The sequence below is a fragment of the Antennarius striatus genome, chromosome 10, assembly GCF_040054535.1.
Source record: "Antennarius striatus isolate MH-2024 chromosome 10, ASM4005453v1, whole genome shotgun sequence".
NCBI lineage: Eukaryota > Metazoa > Chordata > Actinopteri > Lophiiformes > Antennariidae > Antennarius > Antennarius striatus.
The window spans coordinates 15,954,619-15,971,568 of record NC_090785.1 but is presented as its reverse complement, the minus strand read 5'-3'; the positions used below and the strand labels follow the sequence as shown (position 1 = coordinate 15,971,568).

Genomic DNA, 16,950 nt, shown 5'->3' with positions numbered 1-16,950 from the left:
TTGAGGTATAGATATGACGATAATAACATTTAATACATAAATAAATAAAACCACACAGGATTCGACTTTCCGCGTTGCCCTTTTTGTATTTTATTTTAATTATTTTTTTTACTTCTGACATTCTGCTCACTCGCCTTTTCATCACATCCTGCCTTATCTTCTTGCCTCACCCCCCCCCCCCCCCCCCACGCGTGTGTTTTGAAGGGAGGGGTTGAGAATGAGGGAGATGTGCGCTCCTGCCAGCATCTCATTCAGACGAGCTCCATCAGCAGCGGCGGTCCTTCCTCCGTCTCACGTCCGACGGCCGGGCGTCGTTCTCTCCACATTTATGTCTCAGTTCAACCCATCCATCCCCAGCCGTCCGCCGTCACGATGCGACCGGGAGCGCGTCCCCCTCCTCTGGACGCCGTGTGTCTGTGGATCCTAGTGTTCCTCCGCTGTGGCGAGGCGGCCGGGACGCAGGGAGGCGTTTTCGGCGGTGAGTCTGCTTGTTTCACGAACACAAAACTGACATAGGATCGTTGCATTTTTTTATTTTAGATATATTTCACTTTTCATTGTGAAGAAAGGGTGGCAACCAATAAAATATAGATGGATTGACATGCAGTTTTAATTTCTTAAGTGCATTTGCTGCAGACACAGTTGTCTTGTTTGGGTTTTTTTTATGTATGTTTTATTTCCACAGTTTGCTCCTAAAATCCAGGTATATGAAAGCAACATGTGTGTAATTATTTTATTTTTGCATGTCATTGCAGGAGAAAATCAGCATGGTGAACTAAAGGGCATCCTGGAGCACGTAAAGCATTATGAAATTACTTACCCCACATGGCTGCATCCCCACAGACACAGGAGGTCTGCCAACATAGAGGTGACTCAGTCTGCCTCATTCTCTGTCCATTTGACTAACAAAATAATAAATGAATAAAAACAACATACTGACACACAGTTATTTATTTTTACTGAACATCTTCCATCCTTCCAGCATCCCACAGAGGCATTGGTTGTGATCTCAGCTGACGGCCAGGAGCTCAGACTACACCTAGAAAAAAACAAGTGAGTAACATAAGTAGAACAAGAATGACATTCAGTAGAGTGTGTAGCTCCACCAAGATCAAACCGTCCTGTTGAATTCAATCAAACCTTATTAATCAAACTCACAGGCCTGCTGCACAGCAGCTGGGAACAGAAAACTACCTCCAGGGTAACATAATGAAATCTGGTGTATCCTGATTTAACCCTCTGCTTTTTTTATTATTTAGATGAATGCATTATTCTCAGAGATATTAAAAAAAAATAAAGAAAACAGACTTCTCATTCCTTTATCTGTACATCAAAAAATAATGAGTTCTGTTCTGGCCCTCTTTTCATCCTTCCACGAAGTTTAATAGAAATCCGTTCCGTAGGCTTGTGGAAGTAAAATATAATACAAAGTGGGCAAAAGTTTTTCTGTGTTTTTTTTTAAACATGTAAAGCTGTTTATAAATAAATAAAACCCCTAATATACCTATAAAATGTGACAGTAGAACAACATTGTACTGGATTGAATGGAAGTAACTGTTTTAATTGGGGCAAAAAAGTGACTTTGGTAAGAAATTCCAATTTCTGCGCTTTGCCTTTGTGGGGTACCACGCTCTGCAGTGTGTCTTACAATAGAAAAGTTCAAATGTTTTTCAACCTTCTGGAGCAGTGATGCTTGATAGAAACAAATGAGTCAAATGTGATTGGAACAAATCAGAATATATTTCTGCACTGCACACACGTTACTGGCCTCTTGACCATATGTTGGCTGCCATACATGTATTAGGTCAGCGCTCTTGTGGGTGCAGAGAGGGCTATGAAGGGAGGAAAGACGGGTGATGGTTCTGGATGACAGAAGGTTGACATCTGATCTGTGTGCCTTGGGCAAACAGGAAGTAAGTCTGTTCCTCAGCACCTAACATCCTGTAATCTGACAGAGTGGTTCCCATCATGAACAATGGGTTGGTGATAGAAAGTGGACTATCTGACTGGTCTAATGGACAGAGTGGTGGCTGGGTGGGACCGCGAAGACGACTGAAGCTGGGGAGATGCCAGTGGTGACAACAGAGTGGGGTTTATCACTTTTGGATCTGAGCCAGGATGCAAGAACACCAGTGGAATGAGAAGCTGTTTCAAAAGTAGGCTCTCTCTGTCCTTCACACACACACACACACACACACACACACACACACACACACACACACACACACACACACACACACATGCAGGCGCGCACACACACACATGTACGCACACAGACACACAGACACACACATTAAGACACCAGGAATCCACTGTGTCTGGCTGAGTGTCCCCTCGGGGATTTGCCCCCTCGCTCGCCCTCCTCAGCAGGTGGTCACACAGTCAGATTTCCTCCTGGGCAAAGGAATCTTCATCACACACACACTGTGGGACTGTGTGATGAAGAGAAGGACAGACACAACCACATTTTAATATTCTTTGGGGGGTTTTTTGTCCCTCAATATGAACCAGAGAGAGTAACTGATTTTAATTCTCACAGATCATAAAAGAGGAAACACACTTCCGTAGAAATTTGTAATTCGTTTTACTCAAGGAAAAGAAATAGATTTTGAAATATTTCAAATGCAACTTCTCATCTCCCTTCTGGAACAGGATGTCTTTTAACATTTCTTCACTGATCTTGAACGGTGATTCACCGATTGCTTCTGCAGCCTTTGCAGAGTAATATTAGCCTGGTGATGTGAAAAGTGGGAGATCTGCAAACATTTGAAAACTAATGTAGAATCTGGACCTATTGCATATTGCATATTTTAATTTTAATTATCCAATAAATAAATTACATTTAAAAAGATGTTGCAAGAGGAGATCCACCCTGCGCAGATAGTTAAAGCACATCCCACATCCTTAGTATTGATCATTTAATGCACTGCATCGAAGAGCTTTATTGATTAGGGAAAAAAGAGTGTAAAGACTCTTTTTGTTTGAATTTTTTTTAATCCGTTTTTGTCTCTCTTTGTAACGGGAGGATAATTTTTTAAAAACACTGGCTAGATATTTTCTCTCTGCACAAATCTAGCACATGTGCATGGTTTATTCACTTAACAGTGGCAATAATGTTAATCAATAATATCCAGTACTCCACACACACCATAATTTATCATGTCCAGTTTGGGCGATGTAAGGGAGACTACTCTTTTTAATGTACTTATATGTAATTGTTCATTTTAATGATGATAAATTAGTTGATGCTATTCAAGGCTGCCACAAACAAACCATTAAATACTGAATCACACAACAATAACTTTAAACAGTCCTGCACAAAATTGGTTTTACTGCAGAGCTTGATGGCTGTCACACACGCTGCATAGACCACTGGTTCCTGCCATTTCATTCAGGATTTCCCTGTGTTGCTAATGTGCAGACAGACCTGGCTTTGTGAGACTGGGGGCAGGAGAAGCCCATAGTCTGCGTCAGCGAAGATCACCATCTTACTTTAGAGAAAAGCCAGAGAAAATGTTGGCAGTGTCTACCTCTGTGTCCTGGCTACTCCCTTTTGTTCCAAACGGCTCCTTTGATAAACAGCAGAAAGGGCAGAAGTCAAATTAGCTGTGAGATGGTCTTGATCTTGTCCTCCTGCATCTCATTTTTCTGCTCTACCCTTTTTGAATTCCATCCTCCTCACCTCTCTGCTCTCTCTGCAAATGCTTAGCTGCGAACTTTTTGGGGTATCAGTACTCCTGATGGCTTGAGTACAGAATCAGTCTATTTATGTCCTCCACAGTTTTGCTTGTCTATGTATGTGTGCGCGTGCATGGATGCCTGCGTGCACTCACGCGTGTGTGTGTGTGGGTGTGGTTGTGCACGGATCATTCTCCGGTCAGTACATGCAATCGGTGTGAGTGCTGTGCTTTTATCTTAATGAAGGTTGCGTTGTAACCCTGGAGGGCTGATTTGTTTAACAGCCAGCAGAGGATAGTGTGCTGACTCAGAGTGCAGGAAAACGGATGTAAAAACAGAGTCAGTTCTGGAGGAAACAGAGTAAGAAAGTGAATGATGGGCCGGAGGAGAAGGGGTGAGGTGAGAGCAGGCATGGAAAGAGGAAAGTGGCGACAGTCGGGGTCAGTTTGGGTGTGAGTAATGTGTTTCTGGTCCAGATATGAAGCCATGTGGATATTCTGGCTTCATCCTCTATGTGACTTTCTCTGTTTTCTCTTATATGCCCTCCCTGCACACCCTGAAGAGCGTGAACCTGAATTAAGCACTCCCTCGGGAGACGTGGACGTCATTGTTACTCCTCTGTTCTCCTTCTCCTCACCTCATGTGTCTTCCGCTGTCCGCTTTAAAAAAACGAACAACCCATTCTTTTTCATTTCTTTCCTTGTCTGGCTTTATCTGATATTCCCCAGGGCTTCAGTGCAAATACACGTCTCCCACGCGCTCCCTGCGGTCAGGGTTTTTGGGCGAGTGTGACCACACACACGGACAAGCAACACACACACACACACAAACACACACAGCAGCTGAAAAGAACACAAACAGAAACAAACAGAGCTGATGGATCACAGGTCTAGGGCAGGGATGCACTCGCTCACTCTTGTTCCTATGTTTAGTCTTACGCGTTGCGCCGCTGTCTCAATCGAGGACTGTCTGTCGGTCGGTTTGCCCGGGAAACACTCTCAGGACTTCATACAACAGAACATTGATCTCCCTGTGCAATAAAAGCCTCTTCATCATCCATTACTGAGCGGTGCATAGTCCTCCTCCCTCCCCGAACCCCCCATGCAGTGATGTCATCTGATACTATGAGAGAATGCGACCCACTGACCCCAATGCATTACCCCACATCCCCTCTCCTCCCTTCTCCTCTGCTATCTCCAGAATACATTAGCATCACTCCTCCGCCCCCCTCCCCTCCCCTCCCCCTTCCCTCCCTTCACAAGACTCAACCAAACCTTTTGTCTCAGCCTCCCCCCGCCAGACGGTCCTGAATCAGCCATCGCTGCTCAATCACAGCATCTGTCTGGACTCTGGACCGCATCCAAACTCTGTGGGGCGCTGACGGCATCAGGCCGGGGGCTTTGGGCTGTGACGTTTGAAATGTTTGGGATATTCCATGGGAGATGGTGGTTTGGGCAATATGAAAAAATATCCAGTGGTCAAAGGCTTTTATTTGATTATGAAAACTTCATTTAATTGACGTAATGGATTCTTCTTTTTGCCTATAATGGTAAACGCCTTTTGCTTAGCTTTTCAGAAGCAGTGATCCGTTTACCTGAACTGTTTCTTGCGGATGAGGTAAAGTGAAACTGAAGCGTTTAACCACAGACTTATTTATTGTTATTTGGTTCATGTTTGGTCCGTGTCTTACTGGAAGACAGATGCATCGCTCGCTCTTTCATTCAGTTCTTCACAGTTTCATTGATGATCAATTTGAACAAGTGCATCGTCATGAAATATAAGATCATAGATGCTATTTTAAATGGATGACGGGTCAACTTTTGATGCTTCTATTCCAGTAGGTGTGAATTCTTATCTCTGTCAGGAAGTACTCAGTCTTAGCCGGTATTGTTCTTTCAGTAGTGATAATGGATTTCTTGGTGGCATGTTGTGTCTACGTGTCACATGGTAACAGAATGACCATCACCGCTGGTAGAGACCCAGCTGACTGACACAAGACCAGAATGGAGCCGGGCGCAGAGAGACTTATGTGTCTCCTTGAGGAAGAAGCGATTCTGTTACACAAACTGTGCGACTGCAGCACGTAAAACTCAGTCTATCATCAGACAGTCTGCTGATGACTAGAGCATGATGGGATATTTAGAAACTTAAATTAGAAGAAGTGAAGGGAGACCATACACATTAGGTTAAAAGTTCACGTCTAAGCACAGAGGGGGTTGACATCACCCGGATACATTACAACTCATTGTGTGTGTGTGTGTGTGTGTGTGTGTGTGTGCGTGTGTGTGTGTGTGTGTGTGCGTGTGCGTGTGTGTGCTAATCTGCTAAAAGATGAAGCCGTTTTTCTTCTTGATCTGTGGCTGATTGCTTTAACAGGCTGTCATTGTTTCAAGCGGCTCGTCTCCTTCAGGGCATCTGACGACCAAGAAAAGAAAAATCCCCGTCTTTCCATCGTTCGTCTTTATTGCCCTTTGAAGGAATAGTACGGAATTTTGTAAAGTGTAGTCATCAGCTTTTTTTTTTTTTTTTTTTTTTAGATGAGAAGAATGATACCACTTTTTTTTCCATTTGAGCGCTGAACATGAGGGTAAAAGTCACAGTTGGGCAGCTTAAATTAATTTCTAGAGGCTCATTAATTTACACATCTCATCTCATTTGTTTAGTAGGCTACATAATGCTGTAATATCTATAAAAAAAACTTCTTATTGGTTTGATTACATCCCGTGAAGCAGTGATGTATTTGTCAGTGTTTGCGTGTTTGTCCGTCCGTACACCAAATATCTTCACAACCGTTGCAGATAGAAAGATGAAACAAAACTTTTGTACATTTTTTTGCACATTTCTCAGGAACCGGATAAGATAGAAAGACGAAACAAAAGGCGTTCTATTCAGAGAGGCAAGGGGATGAAAATTAGATCACAATCCTGACTTGACACAACCACTTTTTTACCTTTTAGAGTGCAAAATTCTGGAGACAGACGATATAAACTTTGAAAATAATCAGAGGTCAAGGAAGCAGCAGGTCAGGGTAAAATTTTGAATTCAGGGGTGTCGTGGGATGTTGCAGCCTCTGACTGCTTTGTTTGTACTTTCTCTTGTTTTTCAGAAACAAATATAATCAGTAATTATATCAGTGGGCTCTGGAGGTGCTGGTGGGGTTACCTCACATTAGACTGGAGCATTGTATGACATTAATCCCTTCAGGATCCCTCAAGATTAGTGTTAGAGGAAGTGGCTAATTTAAAAACAGGATACAAATCGGATTTCAGTGGAATACAGGTCAGATTATCAGTCATGTTCATTTATCTTTACTGACTCGATCACTCCGTATTTTGTCCCACAGTCATTTAGGCCTCGGTTTTGCATGAGAACCACATGACTAGAAGCGGGCGGACTCTGTCTCCAGTCTTTATGCTCAGCAAAGATCTCTGTACCCTGGATGTGGCTTCATATTCAGTTGACAAATACTTTATATGACTTTATATTAATCATTTTATAAAACTCTCAGCACTGATTGAACTATGGTGCCTGATTTATGCTGATGCCGTTCAACAAAGAAAGAAGAATGCTAGCTAATCCAGATTTCTTCGCTGTCATATCTTTTTGCCTCGAGGTAAAAGGCGAAAGCGGGCTATGGAAATGAAGACACATGATAAAAGTTAAACTCCTGTGGAACATCTTTGGTCTGTCTCATCTTTATTTGAGGCTTGAGCCAAGTCTAGTCTTCAACCATCAGCAGACAGGCTTCGTTTCTCCACAGCCTGATTTCACTGCTGTTACCGCCTGTTTCACCGACCTGACAGTCAGGGGAGGGATGAGAGGAGATTTAGAGACTCAGAGCAAAACAAAACCAGCTGTTGGGAGAGTTTATGAATGAAAACAGGAAGAATGGATGGAGATGGTGAAAGAAAGACGGAAAATGAGTATCTATGAGATGTAAATAATCAGCCAATATTTAGACAGGAGCAGCCACAGACTCTCTCTCTCTCTCCTGCTTCTGTTTGTCTCTTTTACTGATAAGTAAAAGGAATGTTATGTTTTACCACAATGAACTTATGTTCCTCTTGATGCGTCCATGTTTCCCAGATTTACTTCCTGTCTGCTCCAATCTGAATCGTGTACTAATGGAGTGATTCCATATTTCAGAGAAAGAATAGGAGGACATTGGTGAATAATAGACCTGCCAAACAAAAGTGGCCTGCACCACAAACACAATTAGTTACTATCTCCTACTTTACATAAAAAACAGGGTCATGCTGGAAGCATACATATGGATTGCACTGGAGTCCCAACACTGCTCCACATTCCTCTTTGTATTTCTTATCTGTGGGAGAATCTTAGTCTAAATCTTTAGAGCAGTCCTTTGCAGATTGTCCCTGTCAGACTGAATGTTTTATGACCTGTGAGCTGCTGGAGTGAATCCTCAATCTCCACTGTTTCCTGCAGATTTTACTCTTTATTCTCACTTCTGTTCCACCATGTTGTTTCTGTTTCAAACTATTAAATGTTTAATACGAAACATATTCTCCTGCCACCAGGCAGCTGTTGGCCCCCGGATATCAGGAAATATGGTACACTCCTGATGGAACCCGCAAGTCATCCTCTCCTGCCAGCACTGTAAGTCTGACGTTTAGTGAATTGTCACAGAGAAGTAAAAAATCAAGGCCGTCAAGCATTAAATGCAGCCTTTTTGCTTACTTAAGATGATTCTCTTGTTGAATGAGTCTCTCCTGTCTGTGTGGAGATGTGTGTGTTGAGTTGATTGCTTTTGCCTTCCAGGGACACTGTTTCTACCACGGAGAGGTTTTGGGAATGGAAGGTTCAAGTGTTGTTGTTAGCACATGCTCAGGACTCAGGTATGTGGAACTCCACTGCAGGCTTATTCATAATGCCGTATAATATTCAGAGCTTTTCCCAGTGGCAAAGGATATTTATCTGAATTAGTCTCCAGTAATACTACATCTTAGAAATTAAAAATATATTTAGAAAGACAAACCTCTCAGTAAAGAACAGGGAGAGGACTTTGTTCCACTTTCTTCTGCAGAAGATTAAAGAATTGGAAAAGAAAATATTTCCTAATCCTCAGAGGAGAGAAGTTTTTGATTTATATTTTGTAGGGATGGTATTTGTAATCAGTTCTGTTAAAGATGTGTATTTGAAGCACATCACTGAAATGTGCAGAATGGATGATGTTTCCAATCTGTGTTTAAGAAAGTTACTCAAGAATCATTGATGGCAAAAAGTAACACATGATCATTAGCTGATCATTTAACACTAATTTAACATCCTTGTTTTTTTGTGCTCCATCTGTTACGCAAACATTCAAGGCCACAAAATCTATTAATGTATGTAAGATGACACCCGAACGCCACTTAATCAACATGTCCAGTGAACATAAGCACATTTTTCCTGGGGTTTTGAGCTGCAAAAAAAATCCATACTGTTTCTCCAGAGTTTTTAGCCGGTAATATCACTATTCTACATCATTATTCATACATACATTTAAAAAAAACCTGAAACCTGGTTGTAAACTTATAAAGCTGAAGAAAATCCTGTTACTTATGAGCGTTCTCACTGGTTTTCATATCAACATTAATACATTCGTCAGCCTGGTGGGATTAAGACAGACTATTAACATAAACAGAGAGCAGATGTTTTCTGCAATGGTCAGAATATTATTTTTTAAAGCTAGAATTCTATTTGTTGTTCTAACAATGGAGTGACTGCGGTGAAAGAAGTTATGGGCTCACAGCCAGAATCCTGACGATGTGAATGAAAATAAGAATGAACCAAGCATTCAGTTTACAAACCAAGACAGAGGAGAGAATCTGACAGGAAACACTTGTGTAGATTCTTCCACAGTCCAGTAGGTTAGTCGGTCATTGGCTCAATGGTTCACCGAGTGCAGCTGAGGTTGGAGTTTTCTCCTGGTGTTCATCCAGAGCAGCTGAGTCCTCCTTCTTGAGACATTCAGAGGGGAGAGACCGGTGACAGAGGAAAACATGCGAGTGCTGCCAGATAATATATCTATATGGATGTTTTTGTGACTTTAATGCATCTGGAGGACTGGTGAAAGAATGCATCGTCCTGCTAATGCCATTTCATTGGAGCATCGTGAGATATTAACATGTGAGCGTCTGACCTCCCCAGATGTTTTTTACAGCTGCCCTGATCCGCTGCTCTGTGCATAATTGTGTATTTGTGTGTAGACATCTGCATTCACGAGTGAATTTGTCAGGATGTCAGAGGACTGCCTACCGCCTGTTACAGCTGATCTTCATGTCTAAACAGCAGTAAATCACCTGAGACATGTTTCTCTGCTCCACCCATCCGTAATACAACACAGCCAAATGAAAATAATCTGTTTCTAATGCAACAACATGTGCTTTTTCCCATTCACCACCACAAGAAATCACTTAATATTTCATTTTTTTAAGGTTCAGGGGGTTTACTATTTTGTATTAAAGCATTAATTTCCACAATTTATAGAGAATATCACTGAGCAATACTGATTTTCTCAGACGATTCTTCAGTGGAACCATTCGTACTGTCTTGTTCCCCCAGAGGACTGATTTCCCTGAACACAAGCGTCAGCTACCTGATAGAGCCTCTTCCTGCCTCCACGGATTCACAGCAGCATGCCGTGTTCAGGGCTGAGAGTCTCCATCTACCTGCTGGAAGTTGCCTGCATTACCATGGCACCAAGGAGCACGGGGAGAGGCTTCCTGACTTCATCCATGGAATGATGTCCCCACAAAGAGGGAGGGTGGGTCATAGAAGATGGATGATGATGATCGCTTTTGCGCATTTCATGCAAAGCACAGTAATGTATAATGTAATCACATATTCTGTAGTAAACGATTGTGTGTCCATCAGGACAAACGGGACCTGAGCCAGAATATGAAGTACGTGGAGCTGCTGATAGCTGCAGACAAGGCTGAGGTGAGGATACGGATGTGGATGAAGTCATATTGGGTCATTAAACTAGTCTGAACATCTTGAATGAATGTCTGTCTATTAAGCTAAGGAATGGATGATGTAATGAACTACATTTATATGCATTATAAATAGCATATTCCTAGGTTAGACTATTTAAATGTACCTAAATAAATCTAACAACCTGAACAGACTGTACAAATCTCTCTGGTTAAGATCAGATTCAGAGCCTGTTTTGTTATTTGATGTCTGCTTTTGAGGTTTATGTAGATACAAACTGGGTGTGCCTTCCTGTATAAAAATGTGGTTTATGTCATTGACAGTTTGAGAAGCATGGGAGTAGTCTTGAAAAGACCAAACTGAAATTACTTGAAGCGGCCAATTTGGTTGACAAGGTACCATCTGCTATGACTCATGAAAACCACAAACAGACACTCAGCTTTATGACACAGGTGCCTATGTAGTCGTGTCTGAATTTTTTTTTTCTCTCTCCATGCCTTTAGTATTACAAGAATCTGAACATCCGCGTGGCATTAATAGGCTTGGAGGTGTGGACCAGCCGGGACATGATCGCCGTCTCAGACAACCCTCACAGCACTCTGGCAGCATTCCTATCCTGGAGACGCAAACAGCTCCGCTCGCTCCCCAACGACAACTCTCAGCTCATCACGTCAGTCTCTCACGTCTCTCACCAGCCTCTGCATTTTCTCTCCTTTAGCCTCTCCATCTGTCTCTGTGTCGCCTCTAGAGCTCCCATCCCATGCACAGTTATCTCAATTGATTTTATCTCTATTGTTAGAGACAGTGACGATCACTGGTTGCGTTCCAGCGTGCACTTGTCCAGATAAAACTAATGTCCGGTGGCGTTTTGTGTCTCCAGGGGTCGGGCATTCCAGGGTACCACCATTGGGCTGGCACCTCTCAAAGCCATGTGCTCAGACTACCAGTCTGGTGGCGTGAACACGGTACGAGAGTCCTAACGAACACAAAAGACAAGCTATCATCGTATTAGTTTTGTGTGCAACATGTTAAGTCTTTAAGTTCTGTTTGATTCCTCTTTTGGATAGGACCACTCAGAGTCAGCTGTGGGTGTGGCTGCCACCATGGCGCATGAAATGGGCCACAACTTTGGCATGAGCCACGACAGCACCGGCTGCTGCCAGGCCAGAGCTGAAGATGGAGGTTGCATCATGGCTGCCGCTACTGGGTACGATACACAATGAGGAATGATGAACTCGTGACCCATGAATAAATTACCATTATTGAACTGTCAGAGAGGATCTGCCATACATCCATGCTGTGTTCGTGACTCGTCTTTCTCACCTTGGTGCAGGCATCCATTTCCACGTGTGTTTAATGACTGTAACCTGAAAGAGCTGAAGAGCTACCTGAACTCCGGAGGTGGGAAGTGTCTCTTCAATCTGCCGAACACCAGAGCCATGTACGGAGGGCAGCGCTGTGGCAACGGTTACCTTGAAGATGGAGAAGAGTGTGACTGTGGAGAGGAAGAGGTCTGTGTGTGTTTTATCTGTTGTACATCTGTATTTTCTCTGTAGGATTTTGAGGCCCTTCATTGTGTGTTTGTGTAGGAGTGTACCAGTCCCTGCTGCAATGCTAACAACTGCACTCTGAAAGCCGGAGCTGAGTGTGCACACGGCGTCTGCTGTCAAAACTGCAAGGCACTGACACGCACACCAAGACAGACACCAACGTCCTCTCTCCCTTCATTGATGTCATATCCAAAGATGTCACTCTTGTCCTTCTCTTTCCTCCTCTTTCTCCTTTCTCCATCCAGCTGAAGAGCCCAGGTGTGCTGTGTCGCGCTGCCTCTGGGTCTTGTGACCTGCCGGAGTACTGCGATGGGAAAACAGAGTCTTGTCCTGCTAATTTCTATCTGGTGGATGGGACGTCGTGTGCCGGTGGACAGGCCTACTGTTACACCGGCATGTGTCTGACCCTGGAGCAGCAATGTCAGTCCCTCTGGGGAAGAGGTGGGTAAATGGAATGCTCATTAAAAAGTTTATTAAAAAGGGTTGTTTCCTGTATTTTTCTCCCATGGTAGCTTATTTTTTATATGCATATAGACTTTCTATCTTCCAAGCGTTTAAACATTTTGTGCCTGTTGAAGCAAACCGGCTGGATAGAGTTAGAGATGAGCTTTAGTGAGTCACATGACATGTAGTTGGACGGTGTCCATGCTCACGTTGTGTTAGATCCTCCCCTGGAGAGCCTTTGTAGTACCACAGGAGCCTCGAACAACAGTAAGGGACACCATCTGGTCTCCACCGGGTGGTCACGTTACACACTGTGCATTCGTGCATTGTGGGGTGTGTATGTGCAGCTATATTGATGCATTTGTTTACATTTCTAATATTCCAACTACAGATGGCCGTCCTGCACCCGATCTGTGTTTTAAGAAGGTCAACGAGGCAGGAGACATGTATGGGAACTGCGGCAAAGATGTGTTTGGGAAGTATCGAAGCTGTAAGGACAGGTGAGGATCAGTCATTCAGACTCATTCACCTCTAGGTTTAAAACCCATACCTGCATTTCCTCAGGTTAAAAAGTTTTGTGGTCTATTTTTATTCAGTCAACAAACATTTGATTTTTTTCTTCCAGCGATGCTCAGTGTGGGAAAATCCAGTGTATAACTTCCGCATCCAAGCCAATTGAGAGCAACGCTGTCCGCATAGAGACCACTGTCAGCGTGGGCAACAGGAAGATCCAATGTATGGGAACACATGTATACAAGGCTGGGCAGGACGAAGAAGAGGCACAGGGTGACACTCTGGATCCAGGTCTGGTCATGACGGGCACCAAATGTGGTGTTGACTCGGTGAGGCTCACACATAGGTGTTGATGTGCAATAAGGGGTTAATTATTTTAACGGAAAGGCAACAAGTAGAGTAAGTAAAATTCTTCCTGCTCAATCCCCTAATCCCACCATGTCTTGTCAGATATGCTTCAATGGAGAATGCCGCAATGCCTCTTTCCTCAGAGCTGATGAATGCAATGCCAGGTGCCATGGACATGGGGTGAGTGTCGCCGTGTGCGAGGAAAAGGAATCAGTCTGCAAGCTCACAATCACACAAAATACAACCCATAGAAAAGCTTAGAGAAGTATTTAGTATTTTAACACATAAAATAACAGTACAACAATGTAGAATTACTGCATTACAAGAAAACAATCTGGAACTGAGTACGTAGAGTAAGTAGAAATACTGAAATGTTACACAACAGCGTGATCCTTATCATTGTTAATTCATTATGTGCAAAATAATTATATCACCAGATAAAAGTAGTGCAGTAAATATTTTTCTCTAAAATACAGTGAAGTAAAAATAGGAAGTATTTAGATGAAAATACTTAAGTACATAAAAGTACCATGAAAAACTAGAGTAAATGTACGTGGGGTTTTTTACATGCAAAGTAGAATTTACTCCTGCATTTGCACGTCTTTGTCCTGAGTGTTAACCTTTTACATTTTAATGCGTTGTGTTTTTTCACCAGCTATGCAACAACAATCATAACTGCCATTGCGATGCAGGCTGGGCTCCTCCTTTGTGTAACCAGAGGGGGTTTGGAGGCAGCGTCGACAGCGGACCCATCATAAGCCACAGTGAGAAAACAATGTTTCACATTTATCGACAGTTAAACTTGTTTAAAATGGTTCAGTTTTCTGATTCTTCTTTATTTTATGGTCCATCAGGGAATCTTCTTCCACTCCTGCTGGCCCTTCCTCTGTTCCTCTCTGCGGTTTTGACTGTGGTTGGATTATGGTGCTGCTCCAGACATAAACTCCGCCCAATGAAAACCCCTGCTCTGTCTCCAGTGCCAACGTGTGTAATCCTCTAGTGTTAAATACCAAAGATCCACATTTAATTTCACAGAATGAATGATGGTTTTGCTCGTCTGTATCTATGCTTTAACCCTCAGTTGTTCAGTCCCTGTGGAGGTCAAACCTCTGTATCCTGACAGTCAGACAAACGGTCACACCAACCCAGCATTCCTGTTTATGAAACAGAACTCAGACCAACTGGTAGAAACACTTTCCTCTATTGTTATTTTAACTCTCCAGCAACCAGCTGAACTTTGTAATGGTCGTATTCTTCAACAGGGTAAATCCTCTCCTCATCCAAGCCCATCTTGCTCAAGTCGGTCCAGACCTGCTATTGTGCGTCCAGCGGTGAAACCTCCTCCTGTGCCTGCATATCCTGCAGAGCAGAGAGCGCAAATGGCTCAGACCCAGATGCAGCCGGTGGTTTCTCCTCAGAGACAGTACTCTTCTCAGGCCTACACTCCACCTCCTTTAAAACCTAAGCAGGGACCAAACCAGGCTCCTTCACCACCCTCAGGATCTCCATCATTACATGCGCTGGACACCAAAACCAGCTCACAGAGTTCTCTTATACCCAAAGCCCGCCCAGACCCTCCAACTAGACCCCCACCTCCCTGTCCGGTCAATCGACCTTTATTGGTAATTCTGTAGTATGTTTTAACGTAAACTCTATTCTTGCTCAGATGAACGAATGTGAAATGTCTGACTTTTCATTTACTTCGAAGGAACAACAAAACATAAAAGACCTGCAAATCACGACTAAAGCCCTGCAAAGTGGAAAAGCTGCTTTGGCGCCATCTGCTGGACAGAAAAAGCCAATTAGGTAAATTTGTGGTTGCTATTACGCAAATAAACCAAATAAACATTGCTTAATGTGTCATTATTTGTCTTTCTTTAGAACCTAAGAGCTCAGGGAGACATCGGGTCCACCACCTAAATCCAGTACTGCCTCTGACTTTGTTCAAATTTTAATGCCTGAAGAAAATGTGGTGCTGTGAACACGACGCCTTTACACAATTGATTTATGCTGATGTGTATCAAGAGAAAATGATAGAATTACATTTACAGTACATATCAAAATGTAAAATATATTTCAAGTCTTAAGTCTTTAAGATTTAGACTTCATCTGTTTTGTAAATTAGCCTTACGTGTCTGTTGTCACAACTTGAAACAGCCAAAGCTGTGAATTTAACAACGATTTTGTTACTATTGTCCCAAAAGTTCATGGAAATGTGAACCTGTTATGTGTGTGCAGCGGTGATGAAACACTGTTCCCAGAATATTTATTCAGAAAGGAAAATTAATGTTTACAATGTAGTCAATGTATTAAACACTGTGCCTCATAATGAGCACTAACTGTAAAGGGATATGCCATATTAAGAAGAGATGCCAACTTCATGTGTGTCAACCAGAAGGGGAAAGACTTCCATGCATGTTATAAGTACATGTTTATGAGGACACAATGTCTGCTATGTAGCAGGAAGTCTTTGGGATTTTTTTTTATTTTTATTGCTTTTATATTATTTTGCTATTGGACATTGAGCAGTCTAGTTTAATTGTGAAGGTCTTAAAGGCGACTGAGTCATTATAGGTTCAGTTTTCTATGAAGTACAAACTAGCAAAAGTCACATTTTTAAAACCTGCTAGACCAGACTGATACTGGCTTAAATTTTCCAATGCGCAGTGACTTTTATTTCTTCTGTCATAAATATGTGATGAAATTGTCTTTGTAATGGGAAACAATTTCAATCAGTTAAAATTAGGACTAAAATGATTTAAATATATCAGGTAAACATCTCATACAACTGATTGATTTTGCGTTAGTGGGACTGGCTCCATGACCAAGCTGCTGTAAAGCTACTCTCCTACAGAAGAAGACCATCTTATGTGACTGCAGGTTGTGTATCAGCAGTTATGTTGGCATTACTTTAAGGTACTATTAAGAATCCAGGTCCGTTTGACTGCTTTATGGATCACCTTTTGTTTTGTTTTTTTTCTATAATGTGGACGTACGGCTTGTCACCTGCCACTTACTGTCTAATCAGACCTATGCAAACGCTGTCGCCTGTGTCACACTCTCCTCAGCTGGAATTCAAAAACACACACTGAAAAATAAAAACATTAATTGTGAACTTGTCATGTCTGTGATTTGTGAACATGGGTGTGTAACTAAAGAGCAGTAGCCTTGTGAATGAGCAGCACCTGTTTTGTTGATGCTTTTCAATACAGCTGCCAGCGGGTGCAAAGAAGTCAACACACAATTTTTATCATTATTTATTTCTGTAAAGATATTTGGAATTGCTGAGAGCAGACATCCACCTATTAGACGATCAGTGGTCTGACCAACAATAATAAATGTTTGTTTTCTCATGAAACAAATGGAAAAAATTAAAAGTAACATTTAAAGTAGAATTCAGCTCACATTATCAACTTAAATGCTAATTCGGAGTCATATTTTTTGCCGGCTGAAGTGTTTTATCTTCTCTAGTTTTGTAAAG

General features: G+C 42.4%; 1 protein-coding gene across 4 annotated transcripts; it reads left to right on the top strand.

Moving 5' to 3' along the window:
* Positions 1 to 252: 252 nt before the first annotated feature.
* Positions 253 to 16,576, top strand: adam19b (ADAM metallopeptidase domain 19b). 4 transcript variants are annotated; one of them, XM_068325895.1, is made up of 23 exons: positions 253 to 478; positions 756 to 868; positions 983 to 1,053; positions 8,217 to 8,295; positions 8,458 to 8,534; positions 10,243 to 10,444; positions 10,555 to 10,620; positions 10,938 to 11,009; positions 11,118 to 11,284; positions 11,495 to 11,579; positions 11,682 to 11,821; positions 11,948 to 12,125; positions 12,204 to 12,293; positions 12,410 to 12,605; positions 13,000 to 13,108; positions 13,234 to 13,450; positions 13,572 to 13,649; positions 14,125 to 14,233; positions 14,324 to 14,453; positions 14,551 to 14,653; positions 14,732 to 15,091; positions 15,178 to 15,275; positions 15,351 to 16,576. In XM_068325895.1, the coding sequence occupies exons 1-23, from the start codon at positions 373 to 375 to the stop codon at positions 15,355 to 15,357; spliced, it is 2,853 nt and encodes a 950-aa protein (XP_068181996.1). In that variant the 5' UTR covers positions 253 to 372; the 3' UTR covers positions 15,358 to 16,576. The 4 variants fall into 4 exon arrangements, with proteins under 4 accessions (XP_068181996.1, XP_068181999.1, XP_068181998.1 ...); XM_068325898.1 differs by lacking the exon at positions 253 to 478 and having other exon boundaries at positions 802 to 868; positions 10,200 to 10,444; XM_068325897.1 differs by lacking the exons at positions 253 to 478; positions 756 to 868; positions 983 to 1,053 and adding an exon at positions 2,000 to 2,156.
* The last annotated feature ends 374 nt before the right edge of the window (positions 16,577 to 16,950 follow it).